Below are 27,639 nucleotides of genomic sequence, written 5' to 3'. Positions count from 1 at the left end.
GGAAACATGTGCGCTTCGAGTGGAATCAGACTCGACAGGAGGCATTTGAGCGATTGAAGTCTGCTCTGCTGGATGCACCAGTGTTGCGACTAGCAAACGTCAGTCAGGATTTCCGCGTTGAGACTGACGCAAGTGGCTTTGCTGTGGCAGGAGTCTTAACGCAGCAAGCAGAGGACCAGTCCTGGCATCCTGTGGCTTACGTGAGCCGAAAGCTGTCTTCTGCCGAACGGAATTACACGGCCGCCGAGCGAGAAACTTTGGCTGTAGTGTACGCCCTGCAGTGCTGGCGAGTCTACCTATTTCGCCACTTTCAACTCTACACCGACAACATGGGAGTTGTCTACCTCAGGACCAAACCAAACTTAACCAAAAGAGAGGCTCGATGGATTGAATTCCTTGCCGACTATGACTACACGGTACATCACAAGCCAGGGAAGTGTAACATAGCAGACCCGTTGTCACGTCGACCAGACTTGGAACTGAATGGAATCGAGTTCTCTCTGGATGTGAATCAAGGAATTGCGAATCAGATCTCAGCAGGGTATGATAGTGACCCAGAGCTTTCGCCAGTAATCAAGCGCTTGATGGCTTGCAGCGAAGACGCCATGCATGAGCGATACGTCTGGAACAGTGTTGACCGGAGGCTGTACCTAGTAACATCGGGCGATGCTCGCCTCTGCATTCCTCGCGGTCCGGTACGGCTGCAACTGCTCAAACAGAATCATGATTGCCTGACGGCCGGCCATCCGGGGAGAGACAGGACCTACCTGAAGCTGAGCAGATACTTCTATTGGCCAGGCATGAGAAGTACTGTGAAGGACTTCGTTAAATCTTGCGACCGGTGCCAACGCGTAAAGGGTAGCCAGACCAAGGCAGGACTGTTGCAGTCCCTTCCAGTCCCCGAACAGCCCTGGACAGACATCAGCATGGATTTCATCATGGCACTGCCGCTGACCTGCCGAGGACATAGCGCCATTCGAACCTTTGTGGACCGTCTGACGAAGAATGTGCACCTGATCCCGACGACTGTTCATGTTGACTCTAAGGAGGCAGCCCGATTGTACGTGGATCATGTGTTTGCTGCCCATGGCTTGAGCAAAACGATAGTTTGTGATCGAGATCCGCGATTCACGTCGGCGTTCTTCAAGGAGGTTTTCAGTATTCTTGGCGTGGATCTAAAAATGAGCACGGCCAACCACCCGCAGACCGATGGCATGACTGAGCGTGTGAACCGTGTCATTGAGGATACGCTAAGAGCTTTCGTCAACCATAGGCAAAACAATTGGGATGAACTCCTATCGCTATGTGAGTTTGCGATCAACAATGCCGATCAAGCGTCAACAAGTAACACGCCATTTTTCCTCAACCATGGATGCCATCCAGTTACTCCCTCGAGCTTATTGACGAAGCAGAAAGCTGGAGCTGGCATGGACACGAATGGTCCGCTGTCATGGCTGGATGGCCGCGTAGAGGCACTACGTGAGGCACAGGATGCCATCGTGGCGGCGCAGGCCCGGCAATCATTGTATGCGGATCGAGGACGGGTGGAGGACGCCCTGAAGGAGGGGGATGAGGTGTTGGTCTTCAGGGACTTCCTGCTGACGCCCGAGGAACGAGACAGGCCTTCACACAAATTAAGGCTCAAGTGGTATGGGCCGTTCAAGGTGCAGAAGAAAGTGGCCCCGAATGCGTACAGATTAGCTCTTCCAAGAATCATTCGGGCCTATCCAGTGTTCAATATTGCTGCCCTCAAGCTGTACCATGGCAATGAGATACCGGGCCGTACTCAGCCGGCACCTCCACCCCTAACCGATGCGGATGGCCATACGCGGTACATTGTCGAAAAGGTGTTGTCGCACAAGAAGAGAGGACGGCGCACACAGTACCTAGTGAAATGGAAGGGCTACCGAGATGCCACCTGGGAGCCGGAGGAATACTTGATGGATGAAGCAGGAAACGCTATTATTCCGCTGAAAACCTACCTGGACCGTTTTTCATAAATTGCTTTTTAATTGGCAGCCACAGTTGTATTGCTAGTTCCTACGTGTTGCAATAGAAATGTAGCATTCTGCATGATTAGGATAGTGCTTCCCTGCCAGCCAGGCGTTATTTGCAGAGGACATGCACTGGATCTTGAGTTCATCAGTGTTGTTTTCGGCTACCATGCATTCCACATATCCATGCATGATCATTAGTTACCATAACTGTTCCTTCGAATTGGTACTGTTCTGACAGTTGAGAGGGGGGAATGGTGTAACAGATTCACTGTTACTACTAACACTAGGAATAGGATACACTTATCACCTGCTATTATCACGCTGCTGCTGTTAGGTGTTATGTCCATCATTGCTTGTTCATGTATATAAGAATGCATTATGGCAAGGATCATTGCTTATTCCAAGAATGACTACTGAAGTTAGTTGGACTGTTACAATGCGGTGTGCCACTACTGATCATCTGCTTCAGAAAAACACCAGCTATAGCGAAGTCGCTAGCATCTGTATCGACCCGAAACGCCTTAGCTACATCGCTAAGCCGTGGCACTCGTGCCTCTAACAAAGCCTTCTTTAAAGACTCAAACGCGCGCTGTCGCAAACTGTTCCATTCTAATCGTGCTTCTCAGTTAATTCTTCGCATGCCCTCGCAATATAAGAATAATGGTCAATAAAGCTTCTAAAGTATTTTGCAAAACCGAGAAACAGTGGCACACGCGTGACTGAGGAGGGATTAGGCCAGTCCTGAACGGCACTGATTTTCTTTGGATCCGGAGATATTGTCAGACAGCTTATCTTGTGACCGAGGAAGAGGACCTCCGTCGTGCCAAATTCGTTATTGGCTGGTTTACAGAAAGCTGATATTTCCGGAGTGTTTCCAGCACACCTTTTATGTGTTCCTGGTGTTCTTCACAAGTTCTACTGAATATAAGAATATAGTCTAAGAACAGAACTACAAATTTGCGCAGAAATGGCTGAAGAATAGTGTTCATGAGGGATTGAAAGGTCGCAGGGGCATTTGTGAGGCCATATACCATTACTGTGAACTGGCCAAAGTGGCCAAAGGGTAGCATAGTATAGTATGTATTCATATTTTTCTAGGGCAGTCCCCGCAGACCTATGGTCGCCTTACGGGGTACCGTAGCCAATCTAGGATTGCGATACGAAATTGACTTGGTGAAGCAGCAAGGCGGACCGATGCCGGAACTGAGTTCCAGCAGTCAGCGGCTAAAGAGGAGGCTCGTGGCAGTACAAGTCCAAGCGAGGCTTGAGACCTTGTGCAGGTGTGGCTACGTGCCTCGGAATTGGCAGGAAGGCAGAAAAGCCGGCTCAGAAGTGAGCTGGCAGAAGAATGACCGCATCTGAATACAAAAAGATACAGTTTAAGGGAGAAACGGATAGTGATGAGTGTGAGGTTGTTTCGAGACAGACTACACTGGACATCTGCGGTGGGTGGGTAGCCAAATACAGTACGCAATGAACGGCGAGAGATGCGGGTGATAGAATCATATTCATATTGTCGCATGCTGTGAACATAAGCATTGCTTGCATATTCCAGTGTAGATTGGACAAAAGAGAGATAAAATATGCGTCTGGCTGTATTGGTCAACATGGTGTGGCAGTGCCGAAATTCATTCACTTTTGCACTGACCTTCTTTCAGAATGCATCAACTTGCGGACGGAATTTCTAGTGCTCATTAATAATGATGCCGAGATACTTAGCAAAAGATGATCGTTCAACCACAGTGCCACGGAATCGCAACTGACGGGATGCCTGCACGGTCAGCTTCCACAGAACAAGAAACTGAGTCTTTGCCGGGTTAAATTTGAGCTCCCTGGAGTGCAGAAACTCGTTGACTGAATGCAACTCTTTCTCAAGCTTTTCAATTGCTGAATCGGCAGTCTTGACGGCAACATAGACATTTGTATCATCGGCATAGAATTGGCTGGTGGAGAAAGCCAAGCATATTGGAAGAAAGCGTGTGTACAGGATGAATAGAAGCGGACCAAGTACAGAAGCCTGAGGGACACCACGGTTGGCAGCATACTGTTCTCCCGGGGGGGGGGGTGGGGGGGTTGCGGCTACATACAACTTGCTGTTGACGACTAGACAGTAGCTGCATAGCCAGGCCAGGGCTTTACCACCTATGGGGAATCGAGCACTTAAATTTCCAGTCGCTAAGACATCCGCTGGCACACATTCTGCCTCATTCCAATGTGTATCACTGTGGAACAGGCTCCAGCCCGACATCAGGAAAATCCCACAGTACCACAGATTCATGCGATCCCTCCCAGCACATGCTGCTTTTCAGTAATGCCACTACCCTCTGTATTATCATTTCCTTTACTGGCCTAACTGGCTTTTACAATGTAATACTTTATTACCCACTCTACTCAGTATCATTACCCACTCTACTCAGTATCATTACCCACTCTACTCAGTATCATTACCCACTCTACTCAGTATCATTACCTTCATTGGCCTTTTATACTTTATTTTCATTTTTAGTCGATATCATGTAATTAGGCAAATTTGCCTGTTTCTTTGTTCTTCGACTTCCAATAAACGAACAACAACAACAACAACAACAACAAAAACAACTTATACCACCCGTATGGAGCTCCAGGAGACGTTTGGCATGCTGAACGCAGTCAAAAGCTTTACTGAGGTCCCACATCGCCACCGCTACAACATTTCCATTGTCTAGAGAATGTTGCCAACTGTCAATGCAAAGAGCAAGTGCGTCTTCACATGAGTGGGATTGACGGTACGCTAATTGCTCAATGGGAATGAGTGGAGTAGCACGAGGGGTCCTGATATATTGGCGAAGCTGGTCATATACAATTCGCTCCAGTAGCTTGGAGGTTATCGGCAGGAGTGAGATGGGTCTTTACTTGGTTGGATCACTTCGGTCTACTGTCTTAAATACAGGGCAGATGTTAGCAAATTTGTATGGGCTGGGCAATACTCCGGTAGTTAGCGACTCATTAAAGAGATCTCTCAGGGTTGCGGCGAGGTGGCGGTGCCTGAATGATTGGCTTTGAGGATAGCAGCTGGTACGCCATCTGAGCCAGTTGCCTTCCAAACATTAACTCCTTCCAGGAGCTTCCGCACTTCAACCACTGTGACGGGTCGGACTGTGACAACTGCAGACTCACTACATGGTCCACTCGGGATGTGGTATGCTGGAACAAGGGCAGACGATGTATCACAGACCTGGCCTTTAAATGTTAACGTCAGAGCAGGTACGTCCACTGGCAGTGTGCCAGATGGCTTCTGGCGTCCAAGAAGACGGTTGATGATCTTCCACTGAGTACGTACATCATGTCGAGTTGCAGCGAACTGCTGAACAAAGTGGGTTTCCTTCAGCCGACGATTCAGAAGGGAATACTCACGGCAGGCTGCGCGGAAGGCTTGATGCGCAGACTCATTTGTATGGTCTTTGAGCCAGTTTCTGTGCAAATGGGCTTTCCTTCTAATCAGCTGTGTCAGAGCTGGCGTAAACCACGGTGGAGGCGGAGGATGAGAAGTAGCTGGGACAGAGCGCAAAGAACAGAATTTGTTGATGGCGTGCTTAACCGTGTTTGTCCCTAACGCAGTGAGCTCGTCCAGTGACATGTGCATGCAATCGACAGAGGTTAGGGAGTGTACAACGGCAGCGCCGCACACACTTGCTGACACACTTCGGATACTTGGTTTGCGAGTAATGGTATGTCCAAGTAGGGTGCCATAAGGGTTGCATTGTGGAAACTAAAACTCAATGCCGACTAGGAAGTGATCTGTGACTCCATCACGAGAATTCACAGTTACGGTCTTCAGTGCAGTATCCTTGTGTAAATCACAGGGAACGAGGTTGAGATCAATACAGGTGTTGCTGCGTACTCGTGTTCGTTCGAAAATGACATTACGAATGCAGAGACTGTCGCATAGACGTTCAAGATGTGAATAGTGAGGCTGCTGCGATGGATGGAGAACATCGACATGGAAGTCGCCTAGAAGCAATAGTTGTGCACTAATTCCATGAATTGCTACATCAATTGTATGTTCCAGATCCTCCCAGAAGGCAACTGGTGCTTTTGGTGGTCGGTACACACATCCAATACAGATTTCTCCAGGCCCAGATTTGCACTTGGTGGAAATTCTGAGGAATAAGGCTTTTACACTGGCACTGGGAATGCAGCTCAGTATTCTTACTGCTTCACGGACGAAAAGGCATCCATCCCCACCTCCACCTTTGTTGAGTTTTCTATCATGTCGATATAATGTATAGCCTGGTACTTGGACAAGGGCGTCAGCAACACTGGTATCTAACCAGGTTTCCGTAACTTCAAGAATGTCAAGCAGACTGGGTGCGTTCAGTGGATAGAGGATGTGGGTGATATCAGTTATTTTATTTCTTATGCTACATATGTTAATGTGGGCTATGCTAAGTGCCACTGGCTGCTTAGGGTGTGTTTATTGCGGTCTTCGGTATATCTTCATTTTCGTTTCTAATCTGGTTGAACCCAGAGCGCAAGTCCAATTTGGTGAAGTATGAACTACCCTGAACGGTGTCAATGTTGAGTAAAGGTGCCTTATTCTTAATCTTTATTCTATTTAACTCGCGCCAGTTGCATACCATGTGCAGGGATCCGTCTGCCTTGTTAACGAAGAACACTGGCGCGCCTTATGGTGATTTGCTTGGCTGAATGAATCCTCTCTTGAGTAATTCTGCGAGTTGCGCTTGCAGCTCATCCATCTCGGGCCTTGGCAGGCGATAGGCGGCAGGCGGTACGGGAAGGCGGTACAGGAAGGCATTTAGGCACCATCCACAGTTCTAAATTCATGATCACTCCTCTTGTTGGAGGAAGCTGGTTGGGCAGTTCATCCGGAAACACATCTGAAAACTCTTCCAGAACGGCACTGACGGCCCGCCCCTTATCATCCAGAGGGCGGATTTCTGTGTCCATTTGGTCTTCTGCTGCCGTTACTCACGCCAGTATTCCCTCTGCCCCCGTTCTTAGTGCGTTGCGAGACTGACAGCCAGAAATAATGAATGCCTCCACGGGCGGCTGCGGATGAGGGCTATCTCTCTGCAGTGTGATGGCGTCGTGCTTGGCACATATCGGTTCGCTGTTAAGTGTGACCTCATTAGTGCAAAAATCGATGAGCGGATTATTCCTCGTCAGCCACGGCTTGCGAGGGTGACATAATAACGTGCTAGCGGGAATAAAAGGTACTTCTGGGTTTCACTGAAGTCTCCAACGACCGTCTTGAGTGGGTCGGTAATCTGCTTGGAATGGGAGCGTGAAGAACCATCGGCTTCCGTAACGCTGAGGACATCGGTGATGGTTGTCGTTGGAAGGTTAAGCTTCTTTAAGAGGTCCTTGGACATCAAATCATGTGTTGACCCAGAGTCTATCAGCATTATTACCCGGCGGCTGTTGATTTCTCCCTGCACGTATAACAGGTCGTACTCGTTCTCTGCAGTGATGTTCCCCATGCTAATTTCAGGGCTCACAGTCGGTATGCAGGATCGACAATAGCGTCGTGCGAGGGCGGGTTTGGTGCACGTGAGTCGCGTGACCCCACGAGAGCACAGATCGTGTACATCCTACGCATGCTAACAGAACAAAGAAGAGAAAGAACCTTGGCTTGAGTTGTAGCCTGTTCTTGTCTTGTAGAGCCGATGTTCGCGATATTTTGGTCGGACCTGTCCTTTCCTCGCTTCTCTTGGCATGCAGTGTCAAACCATTCTCGTTTCCGTTCGTCTCGATCTTGTGCTTTTACGATCGTGCATACTCCAGTGGAAATAGTTTGCTTTATTATTTGCACTGGGAATTGCACTGCAACACTGAACAGTTACTGCCAGCCCTCGGCAACGACTTGCCTTTCACTGTGCCTGGTAGAATTGGTCCACCGAAGGAGAAGGCGAAAGGCAACCTGTGCTAGTCCCAGGAAATTCATGTCATGTAGCCGCTGTTCGACCAAATGCTGATGCTACAATGAGCGATCGCGATGTTCCACAGGTAAGAAGACAAACAAATGAGTCAGAGCTCGCCAGGCAGGTAACGCCGAGAACATACCACACGGAGCTGCTGATCCGATGGAGGCGAACGGGACCAGCAAATCCGCCAGGCGTTAGTTGAGGGCCACTAAAGGCCAGGTTTCCAGAGGCACCAGTTCCTCCATGATGGCGAAATGCGCTGCCACAAGAACTCCAGCGAGAACGAAAGCACAGCAACCAACTCCGCGGCGCAGGCGAACTGAGGAGAGAACACTGAAAAATCTGTGCGCAACGATTTTCTGTTGGACGGCGCGCGTTGCTGTTCCGCTGCATGCATGCGTTTTTCTTGTTGTTTGATCTGGTGCTGCTTTTGCACTTTTGGCGTTCTGCGCGCTGAGTGGCACTCACTCAAAAATGTCCACTACATCTCATTCTTGGCGGATTTTGATCATCTATGGCTTATTTTTTCAGCGTGGAATTCTCCAGACATTTACCGATCACTTTTCCGATTGCTGTGCCGAAATCGAAGCCAAAACGACCAGACTTTGGCTAATCCGAGCCGGAAAACTGGAGGGAAAATGGTGAAACGCTGCGGTAGATCACTGAGTTTGGGAGTTTTGAACCAGCACAGCGAATCCCAGCTTCGTGGACATCAGGGCCGATGTAGTGGACTAGATCAAAGATTTGAGAATAGAGGAGAATAGAGGCCTGTGATTGGTCAGTTGTCATCACGTGACATCCGCGCAAAGCCGTGCGCGACTCCACACTTTTGTATTGGACTGTGAGCCCTGAATTTCGACCTTGGTGTCATGGAGAGTAGCGGCTGCGTCAACTTTTGTGGCATCTTCTACTTCGCTGAACGGCTCTTCCAACATACTGAATGTATTACTGGTCGGAATTGGCCCACTATTCCTGGGTGCTGGTTGTCTAGCCAATAATCGCACCCCTCTCCTTACTGGTTTCCATCGTTTAAATTCCGTTGTGCTGGTTGGGATGTGCTGTTCAGTTATCGTTGGTCGCAATCCCTGGCGATAGTGCCATGCTTATTGCACTGAAAACATACGACCTGCCTCTGATCTGTCAGGTAGTCGCTACGGAACTGCCGAGTCGGGGGCGGGTTGGGGTGCGCATCCCGTTGTTGCAACCAAGGCTGTTGTGAGCCATACCCATGTTCCCAGGGGCGTCCGCGTGTAGCCCGAGTGCCACGTCTGCATCGACTGCTCCGCAGGCTTATGGGATGCTCTCTCAGCACCTGGGCCCCCAGGTGGGGAAGCAGTCCCTGGACAAATGGAAGGGCTCTAGAATGCTCATCCAGCTCCGGAACCTGTAAACTGAGCCTGGTGAACGCAGTGACGTATTCTTCCAGCCTTGCTCACTGGCATATCGAGAAGAGACCGATGCGAGCTTGTTCCTTTTCGTGTAATGGACCACACCCATCCTCCAAATTGATTTGATTGATTTTATTTTACTTCGCAAGTTCAAACGGGTTTCTGGCCCAGTTATAAGAAAGCGAAGGATAGAATTTGCCAAAATCCTAATGAGCAACAGCATAGGCAATATTAACATAGAAGTGGAGTACTATGCGAGCGAGAATACTGAGAATAAAGGAACATGTCAAGACCTGACGAAACACAACCTATTCCAGGCATACATAAGGAAGGCAGGCTAGCTTAAAATCTTGCAATCTGGATACGGTACGCACCTCTCTAAGCACACTGGTCCACAGCAATGCTCCTGCGGTGACGAATCTCGTTTGGCCACATCGACTGCGAGCTGGCTGGCCGAGCAGACCATTGGCATGCTTATGGCGCGTACTTCTGCCGCTGCATGCTGCTGGTTTGAAAAGCTGGGCTAGAACAAGGCTGGTGGTGTCATTTAGACACCCCCAGATGAAGATCTGGAGCTTTTGTTTAAAAAGTTCAGTGACGCGATAAATCGAGTTGGCAGCCAGGAGGGGCTGCATCGCGGACATGGCGGGCTGCCATCAATGCATCGGATCGCCCGGGTTTGCATGGCTTGCAGACGCTGAAGTTGACTCACGCGGAGGCCTGCAGCGAAGCAGCGGGCACCATATATCATATCCGGCATGACAATAGCCTTTACATATATCTTACGCGAGTTGCGGGATAGGCATCGACGGGCTCGCCACAAGGCGGCAATCTTCCTCGCAACTTTGGTCACTATGGCGCTGACGTGTACATTCCAACTCAGGCGGTTGTCAAGAAAGACACCAAGATACCGCGCAGACTTCACTATCGGTAGAGAAGCATCGCAGCACACGATAGAGACCTCACGCCCAGCATGTTGCGGTGAGATAGTCATTACCTGGCTTTTGGAGGCATTTAAAATTAGGCCGCGTGACCTAAGCCATATGGCGAGATCAGTGACAGCTGAAGAGACGGATTTGGAGACTTACCCAGCGGAAGCTTTTGAATCATACAGGGCAATGTCGTCTGCGAATTGCACGCTGGCTATTGGCGATGAGACCGTTTTCACATCAAGGGTGTAGACGTTAAAGAGAACAGGCCCCAAGACGGAGCCTTGGGGCACACCACAGGTGCAGTCAAGAGCACGACTTGTGGCCGAAGCGACTGTAACTTGCTGCCTGCGATCTGTCAAAATCTAACGTTCGGAGCCCATAATATGCTCTGCGGGGACGAGCTGAAGCTCCTGGGAGTGACCTTCGACAGCAAGCTCACCTTCAGACGCCATCTCCGCGATGTTTCTCTTCGTGCTGTACCCCTCTAAGGATTTCTGCGTCGAGCATCAAGTCTCCTTGGTCGTGAAGGACGCTTGTCAACGTACAGAGGCTTCGTACGCCCTGTACTCGAATACTCACCATTGACATGGATGGGCGCAGCCAACTTTCACCTGCAAAGTCTCGACCGAGTACAGCGGAAGGCCCTTGCTATCATTGGTCCTGATGCCTTGCTGCAGAGCCTAGCTGCCCGCCGCCAAGTGTACGCTCTCACGTACATGTACAAGCTAATGTGCCTTCAAGACCATCCAGACCTCTCTGCGCTCGTGCCGCCTCGCCAGGAAGCTAGCCTCGTCCCGCAGACAAGGTCACAGCTCCGTGTCCACCACCAGCATCAGCTACAAACAGTGCTCTTCCCTACGGCCCCAATCTTTCTCCAGCGTCCCCATATGTTGTAGTGGATGAATGGAACAGGCTTCCGAAAGACATGTTTCAGGATCCGATGCCCCAGTTGAAGTCTCTCCAATCCTTCAAGACGAAGGTCCATCGCCACTCACGTCAAAATAATTGGCTCTGGGCTACGGACTCCCTGTGAGGGTATGTCACCCGTCAATGAGCAACTACCCTCTTCCATCATATCTTTATTGTTTTATTTAATTTCTCTTCTCATCTCTTTCTTGTTTTATTTTATTTATTTCTCGTGGCTCTCTCTCTCTGTCCCTCTCTCTCTCTCCTTCTCTCTCTCTCCCTCCCTCCCTCCTTCTCCCTCTCTCTCTCTCTCACTTGATCTCCCTCCCTACCTAGCTGCATTCCTATCGATGCCTGGTCAAAGGCTATGATTCCGAGACCTCCGGTCGGATGAGCCTCGCCAACCTCATCGGCACATCGCCCCTAATCCCCTTTGTCTTGTTGTCCAGTGTCATTTCAGTTGTCCTCTTCCCCTGATTATTAGTTGGGCTGTGTTTGCTATTAAAAAAAAATGTACTGGAGACACCAAACATACCCCACTACCGTCATGCATCCGTAGGTGCTCAGTTTAAGAAGTTTAGTATTGGGCGCCATTTCCAGATCGTGTAAGATTCGACCGGACACTCAAGTAGTATGAAGATACACGCAATGCAGGACAGTCAGTCAAACTGAATTTCCACATTGTCATTATAAAGCTTTGGGTCATACCTGTTCTGCTGTGTTACTATCCACCATCGTCCAGGATGAAATAGAGAGAATGAGAGAGAGGAAGAAAGAAGAGAGAGAAACAGAGAGGGGAAGAGAGAGAGAGAGAGAGAGAGAGACAGAAAGAGAGAGACAGAGAGTTAGAGAGACAGAGTAACAGAGAGAGAGAGAAAGAGAGAGGGAGGGAGGGAGGGAGGAGATCTCCCTCAGCATGAACGTCTATTTCCTTGCCACATGAATGTGAAATAAAAAATAGAACAGGAAATATAACTGTTGATATAGACGAGCTCGATTTGATGAAACATATTATGAGGCATGATGTTGGTTGACTCAACGAGGAGCACACGCTTCACGCTCCAAGCTCAACTGAAGATGAGCAAATTCCCCGAAACACTGTGTGTTGAGCAGGGTGTGGTGCTTTCTTTCAGGTTTGCCGAATAGAAGATGCGAGGTGCTCCTCGTTTGCTCCGGATGGCAGTGGTGAGTCAGTCAAGTGTCAATTTCGGCACAAAGCGTGTGCTCCTCTTTGGAGCAACGAACGTCCATGTCTAATAAGTTCACAATAAGAGGCGTTTGAGATTTCAAGCCTGTTTCCGTGCCGACTTACACAAAATGTCGTTTATACGCAATTTTGTACCTTCAGCGGTTGCAGCCAAGGAGTATTTCTGGGATATTTCAAAATAATGACTCTGGTGTGCCATTGTACATGTAAATGTTATTTGCAATTGCAGTGGGCTCATGTATATCTCTCGTCACCAATACATCATTTCGCCACTTGGTAGAGTCACATGCAATTTTGGATAGTGTAGAACGGGTAATTCTAGCGACTATTAATTGTAGCGTCTTCCCATTGTCAACCGGTTAGCGGAGTTATATTTTAGCGAATTTGACTGATTCGCTAAATTGTACCAGTATTTATTTACTAGTAATACTACACTAGTAGTACTTGTGTAGTATTGGGCACGTCGTGTGGATGTTGTTGTGAGTTCACACTGTGCAACTGTAGTAGACCATGTAGACCGTAGTCTAGTTTAGACTGTGGTACTACCGGTAGTGGTACTACTAAAAAAACTTTATTGAAAATCCATGATAATGTGATCGGAAAGACGATTGAAGAAAAATCCAAACTTGAGTCCAACCCAGGCAAAAATTAGCAGACACTACTATCAAAGCAGATCATTATTTGCAATAGCGCAACTTGGAAAGCCGACCAAAAAGGAAGATATTGAAATTAACAGAAGGCCTCCACAGCAGATGGAAGGCCTTATTTCCACTCACAACTGGAGCAAACGACATTGGTCCAGGAATGAAATTGCTACACGCTTTCGGCAGTATGAAGCTATGCACCCGCGAAAGCAAGTAATCAGCCAGCGGAGTAAAATAAATGAGATCCTGCAGCGCAAATGCGGCATAACTATAATTATCATAACTAAGCTCTGGCTGCTTCTCGACAATGAGCTGAACAATGTTCTTTAGAGCACGGGAATATTCGGAAGCCCACATACCATTGGTCGCGAATATCAAACGCGTGAAGGTGTCTCGCTCAACATCAATCACACGTTGTAGGTTGGCCCGTTTGTTCTGTATTTCGTTACGAGACAACTGGGCAAGTACATCCGATCTCGACAGCAAGGACGCCGAGGGGTGGTAGACCCTCACATCAAAAACTGCATCTTACTGTCGAGACCAGATCCCCCTGCACAAATGTCCAAACGAGCCTCAGGAGAACGATTGGCAGTGGCACAATCCAAAGACTCACCAGTCAAAGGCAGCAACGTAGGCTCTATCCATACATCTGAAATGATGGTCCAAAACACCTCCGCCAACAGGTCCCGAATCTCGTTATGGCGCAGACTAGGGTAGCCCCCTGTTGGACATACCGCAGCGTGATCGAGCGTCATGGCCGCTGCACATAAGCAAGATGATGGTAATTCATCCAGTGGCCAGCCGTAACGAATTGCCAATGCATCACTAAAGGCGGACTTGTTCAGGACGAATCCACAGGAGTCAAGCGGCTCCGCCGTAAGCCAATGAATTTCCCACACCGGCATCTCTGGAGGTTTCAAGCAGAACACGCTGAGGGCCACTTAGGGCGAGGGCCAGCTCTGACAGCTGGGTCCTATGCATAGCAGCACGTTGATTGTTCTGATCTCTCTGGAGAACGCTGGTGTCAGAAACAACCCGAGCCGAAGTCAACACTTTCGACCCTGACCGCAGCATTCGCACGACGGGCCCAGTGACAACTTCACTTATCCGGCGCTGCACCTCTGCGCCCTCCGACACCACAGGAATAGCTAGGCCACCATATCGCACTGGTAATGCCAGCAGCTTCCGCTCCGAATCAGAAACCTCAGTACCGCCAGTTAACGTGGGGATGTATTTATTATTCAACGTTAAAACATCATCCAGTGGTCTGTACGAAGAAGCCGACCCTGGATGATTTTCGGATGTGATAACTCCATTTGCTCTTCATGCCACGAACAAATGCGGAATATGCGGCGTGTGGCTGTGTAAGCGAGATGTCAGCCAAGAGGCTCATCTCCCGCACCCAACTTGCAATGTGCCTATCGAGATTATCGGCAATGAACGACGACTGGCCAACAGCACCTCCCAGGTACCTCGCTCCACCAGTTCGTATTGCAATACCGGTGGAATCGAACATATCAACGGCCGCCCGCTCCAAGTCCGGCTTGACAAGGAGTGTCGTCTTTGAGGCATTGGGGAAATACCCATACTGCGGTCCAATGTCAGACAAAGCCAACCAAAACTTGTGCACGTCCATCATCCTTCCACCAGCCCCGCCTAATCCGCGTACCAGCACTGGCCAATAGATGGGTGGTCACTTGACAGACGTTTGATCATAGGGCTCATGGCCAGCGCAAACAGTGCCATGGCCAAAGGATCGCACTGGCAAATACCCTCTCGAGACAATATCCTGTCACCACCTGGTAGAAACAACGATATTGGAGCCCCATAATATAGGTTTTGGAAGATTGTGGATACGGCAGGACACACACGAGGAACTTTATGAAGCGCTGCCTGTCTGTTAACAGCATTAAACGCCTTAGACGCATCTATGAACAAAAAGGCCTCTGTTTCCGGATCCAAATACTGGCTCTGTACAGCAAGGACCGCAGCCTCACACGCAAATGGCATGCCCGCACAAACCTGAAATGGGGCTACAGCCGCAACAACATCAGTGGAGACGCAGTCCAATATACTTCCAAAATAGCTTTAGCGATAATACGGCGGCGTACTTCACCGACAGTTATCGGTCCCACACCTATACTGGAAGTAGCGCCAGCAGTATCACCAGCAGACTTCTCCAAGGGAACAAGACAAGCTGCCACGAACGTAGACAGAATCTGAGGATCGACCACCTCCCTGCAGAGTCGCTTGGATGTGGCAGCCAACGCCGATGCAAGGTTTGACGATGCTCCCTTGAACACAGTGAGCATTCTCTGCCAGGCAGCCACATCCAGTCCCGATGGACCTCCCGACCCAGAACTCTTCATGTGGCCAGCTGTCTTTTTGAATTTTTCCGCTGAAATCGTTTCAAACATAATCTGGTTGGGAAGATCTGGTTCGCAGTCAAACAATATTCCCTCGGCTGGATCCACAGGAGCAGGGTGTTTCTTTTCAAGCACGTCACGGACCCTCTCACCCCAGGATTGCACCGCAATATCATCAGCCCGGAGAGGTTTGCCACACCGCCTCTCTGACAAACCAGACAGAGCCTGACCTAGTCGACAGCACTGGGTTCAGCATTGTATTCTGAAACGCCGCTCTACTTCTTGGAGAGGAAATTAGCACAGCCATGCAGCTCGAAACCGCGGGATGACTTGCAACAGCGACCGCAGATGAGACAATGCGCTCTGCAGCAGGGCAGGGCAACCTGCTGTTTCCAGACCCAGTCTTCGGATGCCACACGCACACACACACGCACACACACGCGCATATGCGTGCCAAACGTACAAAATCTGGACACGTGTTCACCAAGCACATAGAATATAAAGTAGTGGGGTTTGCCATAACTTTTTTCTTTCAATTTTGTCCAATATATATTTACGAGACTATCCATCGAGCGACACCGTGGATAACATCGAGCCAAACATTATGCATTAAACCAGAAGAGATATCTCTTCACAAGTAGGCAAATAAATGTGCCCGGCAACAGCAATTGGGCGAGTCACAGCATATGCATGTATTGCTACCTCAATGATACACATACACGGTTGATCACGCATGCCTCAAACCGACGGGTCAACCACATGGTGGCCCGGCAACTTCAAACGGGAGCACACTGATAGACACAGACACAGTTGACCACCGATGCATGGAAACTTCAACCAGGAGGGTCAGCCACACAACAACATAAAGCTACCACACTGAGACAGCAACGCACAGCACTGAGCGGCATATAAATTTGACCCTCCCAAAAACCAGTTTTCGCAACCAAGCATTCTTCACGGCATCGCTCATTAGCAAAACTTCCTAAAAAGCAACCATGGCAAACCCCTCTGTGATAGGCACAGAACCACACCGGCAAAAAAGACTGCACAACACGCGGACTTCACGACACTGTACAACACTACAAATGTACCTCACATGTGTTCCCTACACCACAAGCGCTTGTCTACGCAGGCTGGCACAACTGATACTCTTGTACAGCTTGACAGAGAAACAAAGGAGAAAACACGACCTTGGGTCAATTTGACTAACTGGATGACAGAAATTGTTGACAAGGAATTTGCTTTGCTGACACGAGGCACGGCAAAGCGGCCACGTTAATTCTTTTTTCATCCACCATTTTCGGAAAACATAATTATTCATGTGCCTCGTGACGAACCCGTGACAAACACGTGCATGCGTGGGCTAACTTGGCTTTGTTGCTCAGAGCCGTCATTATTCTTGCGTTGTTGGCACTTGGAATCCGTTCAGAAAAGAGTGGCACATTTACCAGAATAACCTGTCGGAGTCAATTATAACGCTACATGTTGTCTAAGATGTTGTTTAGCAACATTAACACAGTCCTGTTTCTTGCTCTGCTTCTCAGCTTACACATGTTTGTTCAGTATTACCAATGGTGCAAGAAGTACAACTGGGCCAGTATACACCATCACATGTAACACAGGATATTACCTGTCTGGTAACACAAACACTGTCACCTGCACTGAAAACAACGGACATACCCAACTACCGTCATGCAGGCGTAAGTGCGCAGTTTTAGAAGTTTAGTATTGGGCGCCATTTCAACACCGTGAAAAGTTCGACCGGACATTTAAGCAGTATGAAGATACTCACAACACAGGACAGTCTGTCAAACTGAATTTCACCATTGTGATTATTAAGCTTTGGGTCATACCTTTTCGGTTGTGTTACTACCCACCATCGTCCGAGATCAAATCGAGAGAAGGAGAGAGTAAGTTACATTTATAAAGACAGGTAAGTCTAACAACTGAGGACTGAGACCTCTACAACAGGGTTTTTACGCCTAAAATCAGGTGCATGATTTAACAAGCAGGTTGTCAGTCTAGATTTTATGCGCAGATGGAGAAAAAATGCGCAGAATTTTTGTAATGAGATCAAAAGCAGAAATAATAAGAAATAATACGAAAAGATGAAATGACAGCCTGCTCACAACCCCGCCCAGCCTTGCGAACTAAGTATGGTGGATTAAGAACCCGGTTCAACGCTCGAGCAAGCGCTCTCCACTCAAGGCGTTCACAGCAACTGATAGGAACTCATATGGGGAAATTATAGAAAAGAAATAATGAGATAAAGAGAATAGATTTCAACGCCCCTCAATAAACGGAGCCCCACATACGAGAGAGAGAGAGAGAGACAGACAGACAGACAGACAGACAGAGACAGAGTCAGAGATACAGACAGACAGAGAAGGAAAGAGAGAGAGAGAGAGAGAGAGAGAGAGAGAGAGAGAGAGAGAGAGAGAAAGAGAGGAAGAGAGAGAGACAGAGAAAGAGAGAAAGAGGGAAAGAGGTAGAGAGAGAGAGAGAGATAGATACAGAGAGAGAGGGAGAGAGAGAGAGGGAGAGAGAGAGAGTGAGAGAGAGAGAGGGAGAAAGAGAAAGAGAGAGAGGGAGGGAGAGAAAGAGAGAGAGAGAAAGAAAGAGATGATATGGAGAGGGAGGGGAAAAGACAGAGAGAAAGAGAGATATAGAGAGACAGAGAGAGAAAGAAAGCATGAGATAATATACGGATGAGAAAGAAAAGTGTAGAGAGAGAGAGAGACAGAGAGAAAGAGAGAACGAAAGAGAGAACGAAAGAAAGAAAGAGAGAGAGAGAAAGAGAAAAAATGAGATAGAGAGAGACAGATCTTCCTCAGCATTGATCTATATTTCCAGGCCACGTGAAGGTGAAAATAATATTAAAAAAGGAAACGAGGGAGCTTGGAAGCTCAGGGTCCTACGCTATGCTTTTTTATTGCAAAACGTTTCCATCTGTTCGAATAACATGCATGATGAGCTAGGGCAAAAAGCATAGAGTACGGCCCTGAGCGTAAAAAATAAACTTTCTCTTCTCGCTCCAAATATTCTGGCATACACAGAGACATAGACAGACATAGACTTTTACCACTGGACATCATGGAAGAATGGTTGGCCAGTCCAGTTTGCAGCAAAGGAGCGCGACTATTCGATGTCTATTCGATGTCCAAGTGAGCTTCTGCGTCGATGTTGACTACCACACTCCATCATTCACCCCAATGTCTGGAGATATGTGGATTTTGTAGAAAGAAAAAAAAACTGACTGAAGAGACGGAGCTGTCCAGCTAAGATACAGGAGTTGGCGGATGAAGGTCCTGCCAGGAGGAACCACCTTCGCAGCAAAGACAAGGTTCCGATCAGCGACAACAGTTCCCGCATTTTGTAGCTAGTGAGCGTGGACTACTCCCTCAAAGCCGCTAGAAAGAGTTGTGATATACAGTAGTGCTATCACTGATTGAAAAATCCTTGTGTAGTGTAAAGATGGAATTTGACCTAAGCAAACTCACTATCACCTATGATGGGAAAAAACTCAGGACTGAGAAACAACTCTGGTGGATTCACCAACAAAATATTTCCAAAAAATAATGGGGAACTTCTCAAGCAACGAATTCGGAAGAATCGGAAGAGATATCCGATTGTCACACCACCGTTCACAGTCTCAAAGTCAGTATCCAAAGGGATTTTGAAATCGTTCAGCTATGAACCGAAAGAGAATTCCATGAGGTGTTTCTTCACCGCGAAGGATCTCTGAATCCAGGAATCGACTGCAACATTTACATACTTCAGTCATATCTGCTGGGGAGTTACTCTGAGTAAGGCCTCTAATTTCAATCCACTCACACAATTTCATGATTGCCTGCGCCTTCACATCGTCATTCTGGGCCAGATCAGAATCCACTGCATCATAAGCAAGACGTTTCAGAGACTTCGTGTTTACTTGCGTACAGTGAAAAACAGGTTCGAAGATACAAGTTGATCTCATTCGCTATACGAGTACCATCCTGATTTTCAAGTGCGTTCAATATTCTAGCGTGGCTGCGTGTACGAGCAGACTAAACTGTGCCTCTTATGTGGCGCACCCAGTCAATTTATCTGCCAAACGCCACGGTTCTGCGCGTCAGGTTTATAATCCTGGCACACCACACTCTTGCTCAGATCAGTCGTGCCTGTCGCGCTTCGGGTCTGCCTGCCTGATTCGGTTCCAAAACACTCTAGAGCAAGCTTTTCTTCAAACGTCAAAGGCTTCTTGACGGACTCTGTATGCAGAAACCCACTGTACCCTGGAATGACTGGGTTCGAGTACATGTACAATTTCCGTATGCAGCGGAAGATCGCCATATCTAACAAACGGACAATTTTACAGACTTGCCGATACTTTTATCGTCTTCAGCAGCCACAACTACGTCAGAAACAGCTCAAAAATATGTGTGAGCTCCTATTTGCCGCGAAACTTCTAAAATATGACTCTTTTTCGAAATGGGACCCAGCACTAATGTTGGAGAGCTTTTCCAGCAGCAATTTGTGCTTGACAGAGTCGAACGCTTTGGACATGACGACAAATGCTACGCCTGTTTCTTTCTGCTTACTACATGGCCATTAACCAGCGGTTTACCGCTAGGACAAGGGCGTCCTCAGTGCTGTGTCGCCTCCTGTATGCAAACTGCGAAGTAGGGAGGAGATCGTTTTTCATTATGTATGATATGAGTTGGGCCTTCAATAATTTCTCCAGTAGACGAGATATAATTGGCAGGGTAGACATAGGCCGATAGGAAGCAGCTAGACCAGGATCAAGGCTACCACCCTTGAACAAGGGAAATACATGAGTGAGCTTGAACTGGCGTGGAAATCTGCTGGTCGAGAGCGAAGCATTGAATATCATGCACAGAGACAGAGCTAATTCTGCTGCGGACTTCTTCAGAACACTACCTGGCAATTCATCATGGCCTGTGGCTTTGGATGAATCAACGGACAGCAGTAGGGTATTGACTTCTTCTGTAAGGGCCGGTGGAAACTGGTTGAATGTATTGGGATCGTTACATATTGAACCATCCGGAAGCAGGCTGGACGGGCGCCCAGGATCAGATACCACTTTCCCAAACGCTGCAGCGAGCTCCTCCGCAGCTACCAGGAGCGGAGGTGTTGACTTCGTCCGACCACTGACGGCATTCACAATGCATCACATCTTTCGAAAGTCTGACCCAGCAGCCTCCAGACATTCCTTGAAGTACTGGTTCTTCAGCTTTCTATCCAACTACCGTGCAATTGCACGAAGTTTCCGGTAGTGGTCCCGCAGCTAAATAAGCAGTTTGGTCCCGCAGCGAATAAGCAGTTTGTGGCGGGATTGCGCTGCCGTACAGCTGAAATAAGCTCGGGGTACGGACAAGGATGACGGTCGGTTTTACGCGGGTTACGAAGGGGTGCGTGACGGTCAAGAACAGCATGTACCTTTGGATAGCACTTGTTTACCATGTCATCTACATCACTACACTGGTTGAAGTCATGGAGGTTTGCAGAACGTAGATCTGAGTTAAAGCGACTCCAGTCAATTTTCCAGAGGCGTCTTGCCTTTGGTGCAGCTGTCACAGCTTCTTTCGCAGTTGCTTCCAGTTCAGCAGTAAATGCGTAGTGGTCACTGATATCACATTCAATCACTTTACAAGTCTTCACTAGTTCAGAGGGTGCAAGAAGAAGATCTTAGAGGGTGGAAGATGACGATGGTACTCTTGTGGCGTCCGTTACAGGGTTGATGAGGTCGAAGCGGCAAAGCAGGACGAGCATTCGACTATTTCCGGAACACAAGTCCGAGTTGATGTCGCCCACGGCCACCAAGCGACTGTGGGATATACGGTCCAATGTGGCCAGACTGACCAGACTAACTTCAAGATACTGCCACAGAGAGCAGGGGCTGGGCGGTGGGAGATAATATGAGGCCAGAATGATTGAGTCACCAGTCGCAGCCTTGAGCGTTAGTATCAAGTTCTCAACTGACTGGCTTTCCAAGTCAATATGTCCTCTGATCGCAAGCGTTTCTCGACAGTAAACTGCAATGCCACCGCCTGCTCTATTGTCTCGATCGCGTCTAAATAATTTTAAAGAATGTGGAATATGCATACTAGAATCGGATATTGTTTCATCTAACCAAGTCTCCACAACAGTAAAGATATCTACGTCATTATCTATTATAAACCGATTTACTTCACCAAGCATCTTGGTAAGGCTGCATACATTCAGGAATGCAATGTTACATGACTTACGGTTCGTGATGGGGAGGGCAGTACAGGGCATAATTAATTAACTGTGATGCGTAGTTGTTCAGCTTCCTGGGTTGGGCTTGACCTTGCGGAATACTGAGCCTTCCGACATGCGCACGTCTCCACTGCTACTGGTAGAATATGATCTCCATCGTCGCCTTCTCTTTATTCGCGATCTCTGCGATTCGACTTATGTCCAGCCAATACCTCCAGACTGGGGGGGGGGGCAGGTGTCAGCAGCAACCCCAAATGCCGGCGGTGATAATTTGAAGTTTGAACCAGCTGAAAAAATCGAACTTAGAAAACAAAATGTAATATTTAAAACTCGTATGTTGAGCCATACATAAATGTAAAAAGTATCATGTTACAGTGATGGAGAGTTACTCTTAAGGAGGCTCCCACCTAAAGAAGCAAAAATAAAAGGTCCATGGACACCCTGTTTTTTATGCATAGAATGGTGGAGTGATGTCTCCTCTTCAATTTGGTATAGTTTTTAGGTAGGGTCACCAGGCATATAAGAGGTATTCTGGTGTATTTAGTGAGTGTACAATTTCTTGATTTTCGGCAAAAAAATGGTAAAATAAATTGGTTTTTGACCCAAAGAAGCCTCCTGGAAGGAGGATACTAAGTATTTTCTTCGTCATGTGTTTAAGAACCACATTTGGAGGTATCTTGGGTACACAAGATAGACTGTGTCTTGGTTTTGCCCTTGGCGAGCCACTTTTTCGAAATTACGGGTACCGAAATTTCCATCGGGTGCTGAATTGTGAAATGGTTCAGCCTGCAACATTTTGTCCATGGACATATTGATTTTTGTGGCTTTCTGTGATCCTTGAGCCCCAAGGAAACCGATAATGGACAGTTTTGATGGTGTCACCAGGCACTTTAGGCCCCTACCAAACAATATAGGTATCAAAACATGGTATTTTTAGGCCAATTCTGAAAATAGCATTTTTAGAAAATCCGACCATTCTTGCCTTCTTGACTAAATATCACTACCAATGACATGGTAGTATGGTAATATTATTTTAGAAGAAGTTATTTTCATGCTGCAACCTCCTTTGGACATACCAGACAGTCTGTGCTTGGAAAGGTACATGTATCATTACATGTATGTCATGCAGCCTTCAGTCCTAGCACATTGATATACGAGTAGTGTACAGTCATGTACATGTAAGGTAGCGAGGTTTCATAACAACCTCGACCATGAAACTGGCTCATGAATAATGTGAAAGCAGGCATTCAAAATAAGGCACACTAAACACTCACACGCGTGCGCGAGCATGCACATAAACCGGCACCCACCCACACGCACGCTCGTGCACGCATCATTGTAACACTACTAGTCTATAGTAGGACTTAGTGTAAATAAAAGCATGAAGACCAGCCACTGCACTGGGCATGCATTTGCTGGTTGTCACTTGCGTTGATAGCAGCAGACTCCAGAAAAACATCGCATGAAGGGCAATATGCATCTACATACGCTGGCGTGCACACATACGATATACATGCAGTGTACTGTCATGCTCTCTCGGCAATTCTTTTTGTGTCTCAAATACGGTTCACAAATGCGCATTCACATGCAACTCCTGTAGTGTAAAGCCATTACCACACTGTCCTTGCGGACACCAGAGAGGAGAGGCATACAGAACCAGCACCGTGAGCCCCTCCCCCCCCCCCTTTCCACACCTAGCTTTGCACACGCGCGCACACATGCACGTGCATACACACATACATGTACACAGACATTTGCATGCACATGCACACAGTGCACTCGTGGGGACATGTGCATAACCCAGATCAACATTGCGTGCGAACCCACACATGCGGGCACGAGCACGTGCCCACACACACACGTGCGTACACACACACTCATACACCTGCCCAACGCTGAAGCGAGGATAGCGAACAAACTACGTTAGACATAGCAACTTGTGCTCGGATTACACCTTTCAACAGCTTGCACACACACACACGCGCGCGCGCGCGCGTACACACACACTCGCGCGCGCATGTACACACACACACGCGCGCGTGCGCGTACACACACACACACACACAAACGCATGTATACACGTACTTGCGCATAGGAAAGGATTCAAAATAATCAACCACAAGCATTTACCCAATACACACCTGAGTGTGCACATCTTAGTTGTGGCATCCCCATTTTTACAAAAGCAGGATTTAGAAGTTCGTCCCTGGTTCAGAACACAAGCTTCTGGCCAGCGTTTTCCTTACACCATCAGTACAGTGGTTGACACGAACCTCATTCCTACAGGGACAGTAGCCCAAGTTCAGCAGCCCTGAGATGCGTCGTCCACTGAGCTCAGGATACTCTAGGATCCACAGAAAGTTTCAAACGGTACTCGTGCGACTGGAGCTGCAAGTGGGTCCACTTACCAGCGAGTGGGCAGCCACTTCACGCTCCACAGGTAGTCCATGCTAAATTCCAGTACCAGTACTAGTAGTATCACTACGTTCGACATCGATGTCTTCACTGACTTCAGCCTGCTTTTCTCACCCTTCTTCGTCAGTATTATAATTCGTGGCCACATCGTACCGCTTCAACAAAGTTTTCACAAAAAAATCAAGCAGCGTAGGAACTGCCTTTGTCTTGCATTAGCCATGGCCAGTGATTCTTTCCAGCGTAGAAACAGCCACGGCTACAGAAACACTGCAACGAGTAGAACTACATCCTGGAACAACTGCGAGCACAGAGAAATCAAAAAACTTCTTTCTGACCAACAGCTTGTTTCCGCATGGAACACAACATTTTTCGAATCTCGCGGCAAAAAACAGATTTCGGAGGTGCCCTTTTTGCACTGCGCTGCGCAACTGTTCGGAGCCTCCTTAACTCGTATCCATAATATTTAAAAAATCATGTTTTGCCACATCAATGAAACTCGTTAGCTCGCTCGATAGCTTGCTCGTTAGTGAAACTGATCGCTCGTTTGTTATACAGTCAAATCTGCCGTTAGCGACCTCTGCTGTAGGCGACCATCTACCGTTAGCGACCGATTTTCCGTGCACCGACGGTTTCAAGTACAAATTGATCTGTCCAGAGCGACCATCTGCTGTGCGCGACCAGCGACCGCGATTTCATGCACGGTGGCTGCATTCAAATCTGCTGTAAGCGACTGCAACCCACGTTTAGTCAGGTGCGAAACAGTACTTGCCAGTGTGCTGTCAACTTCAAGGTGTGAAAGGCGCTGTCTTGCAAGTGCGCCCCTATATTCTATTGAATATCCAATAAAATGATATCAAAAATCACATTATTCTCGTCGATTTGAGTACATGGAAGCATAATTATATGCATGCCCGGTATGCCGGATTTACCATACATCTGCCGTAAGAGACCATCTTCCGTAAGAGACCGCTTTTTCTTGCACCAAGGGGCGGTCGCTTACGACAGATTTGACTGTAGATACGCTCGTTTCAACACTAGTTGCGAGTATGAGTGCTCGAGCTCTCTAGTTCAGTACTTGTAGTACTAGTGCGTTGAGGTCGGTTGACTCATGTCCTTTGACCTCCTCTCAAACCGACATTTAGCCTTTAGGAAAATTATTACCACAATAGTAAAATCTCCAAATAGGGTGGCCGAACAATTCGCAGAAAATAAGACAGATCCAAAATCCCTTAGCTTCTCACAGATTTTTGAGGGTTACTTCGAGAATCGCCAAATTCTACCAAATCTTCCAATACATGTATCTCGCCAATTTGGAAGCAAAAATGCCTACAATTCTTTTAGCTGATTTACTAATATAGTCCAATTTTACAGCCGATTTTCAAACAATCAGCTGATTATTGCAGCCGGATTTGATGTATTTTTGAGCTGAGCGAAAAGCAGAATAGGCGAAAACGGTCCGATTCGGGGAAAGCCTACCACTAGCTTGAAAGAGTCGCGGTCGCTACCGCCAGAGCAGGAAAGGTTGTAAAAAAGATGTACAGCATCGGTTTTTTCTATATTACACCAATAGGCAGTCAGAATGGTGACTGAAAAAACGAGTACGCAAATCTCTCAAAAATTCTGCAACATGGCACTGGGCACTACACATTGGGGAAGAGGGCACTTGGTAACACGTACAATGTACCAAAGAGCTTACACTCGGCGGCAAGCATGCAGCTAGGCTCTGCAACAAGGGGTCAGGGCATCAGGGAATTCCACATGGAGATCACACTAGGAGAGATTTTTAAAAGGTTGGTCGCGACAGTGCTCAACACACCCTAGAGCAGAAGCTTGTTTGCACACCTGAAAGACGGAATCAAAAGCGTTTCTGCTACAACTTTCAGTTTCACGGTTTTAACCGATCACCCGACAGCAACATGACAACGATTTACTGAAGACCTGGATGTTATAGGGTGCAGCAAGTTTGGATCATTGCACGTGTGAATTAAATGCGCTAATAATGTGATCGTAAACATATAACTGGGTGAGAAAAATACACGAGAGGGCTTGAAACCCTGGGAGACCTCGATTATGCTATGTTTCCACCTAAATGTAGGTTATCATAATGTGTTAGTGCCCGATAATCGTATTGCATTCATAATATGACCCGCGCTCTGCGAAAACCGACCTTAGGTGCTTCGTAATTTTTTCGAGAAAAATAATTTCGATCAGGCGTCAGTTTTGCCACCAGCCCAGCCCCTCAATGCCGGGAATGAACAGAGTGCAGATCCAGAAAAATCGGTTCAATTACTGTCTACAATCCAGGAGGCGCGCAACAAGTTTGACAAGGGCTGTAGTTGTTCCTGCTGGGTTCAAGAGCTTGACACTTGAAACCTTGCTTTACATTTACAGAGCACTAAGCGCACGTCCTGACAAGGTCAGAGCGCTGCTTGTGTGTAGGCGGAAAGCTAGACGTGCTCAGGAGACGTGGTGAGGCTACCCAGCGCGTCCAGCGTGCTGGGAGATGTGATAGATGGGGCTCAACAATACTACTCTGAACTACTGAAGACTACAGTCGGTGGCTGGTGTGGAAGTCATGTACATGCATGTCAGGAAGTCTTTGTGTATGCTTCCAGCCCAGGATCAAGCCCTGGGTGCTGAAATCTGTGCAGGCTGCTGTCATTGCAAGTGAAATCAGCCCAAAACAGGAATTGAATGAACTCTGGAATGCACTGCCTGTGGAAGATGTTGTGGAGCTGAAGCATTTTATAGAGCATTATGCTATAGTTCATGGCCTCCCTTAACCTGCATCTCCACATGGGCGCAACAAGCCAGTACCAACCTACTTTTATTCCCGTAGCTATGCAGAAGACGTTACTTCAGTAACGTCTGGCGCTAGCCAGGGTCCACACAGCTTTAATTTGGTATTTGTGTGTTTGTTTGTTTGTTTGTGTGTTTGTGTCACGCCTGGCGCTATCCGGTATCTGTCCCGTACCGTACCGTACCATCAAACACAGCTGGTCACATACAGCTGGCCGCGATATTCAAATAGGGCTTTCAAAAGCAAGATCATAACGTGAAGCAACTTGGTAGAATGGGTATGAATGCGAAGTGTATGGGGGAATGCATGTAGGGCGATAGTGCGGGTTTGAATCCCAGGATATGCCTGGAAAAAAATAGGAGAATTGAAAATTTTATAACATCCCTATGCTTTTTTTGGCGTCATCAAGGCGGTAGACGATGTCGTATTACCCTCGATCGTACCTGTCCCGTTCCTATCCCGTACCGTACCGTACCATCAAAGACGGCTGGCCACAATGCATATTGAAATAGGGCTTTCAAATGCAAGATCATAACGTGAAGCAACTTGGTAGAATTAGTATGTATGCGAAGTGTATCGGGGGATGCATGCAAGTATTACTATTATAGGGAAGGCCTCTTTTACGGGCAAAGCAAAGCACAATCATCACCATGTATCAGTACAGTGAGTAGTTAAACCCAACACGAATGAAAAAATGTGAAATGGAATAAAACAATATTTGTAAAAAATAAATAAATTAAAATTAAAATTCAATACCGAACACGAATAAAATTTAAAAAAATATATATGTAAAAAATAAACAATATCGAACACGGAATTA

The 27,639-nt window shown here is 47.7% G+C and overlaps 1 protein-coding gene across 1 annotated transcript in view; it reads left to right on the top strand.

Annotated features, from left to right (window-relative positions):
* The window catches only part of LOC135826584 (CUB and sushi domain-containing protein 1-like), a 162,850-nt gene that overhangs the window by 28,019 nt on the left and 107,192 nt on the right, over nucleotides 1-27,639 (top strand). The window contains exon 4 of the mRNA XM_065339188.1: nucleotides 16,909-17,064. Within this exon, the coding sequence (XP_065195260.1) occupies nucleotides 16,909-17,064 (156 nt within the window). The remainder of the gene's footprint in view (nucleotides 1-16,908; nucleotides 17,065-27,639) is intronic.

Source organism: Sycon ciliatum, chromosome 10, assembly GCF_964019385.1.
Source record: "Sycon ciliatum chromosome 10, ocSycCili1.1, whole genome shotgun sequence".
Lineage (NCBI taxonomy): Eukaryota > Metazoa > Porifera > Calcarea > Leucosolenida > Sycettidae > Sycon > Sycon ciliatum.
Note: the sequence above shows the minus strand (reverse complement) of the source record. Positions and strands in the feature narration are given on the sequence as shown.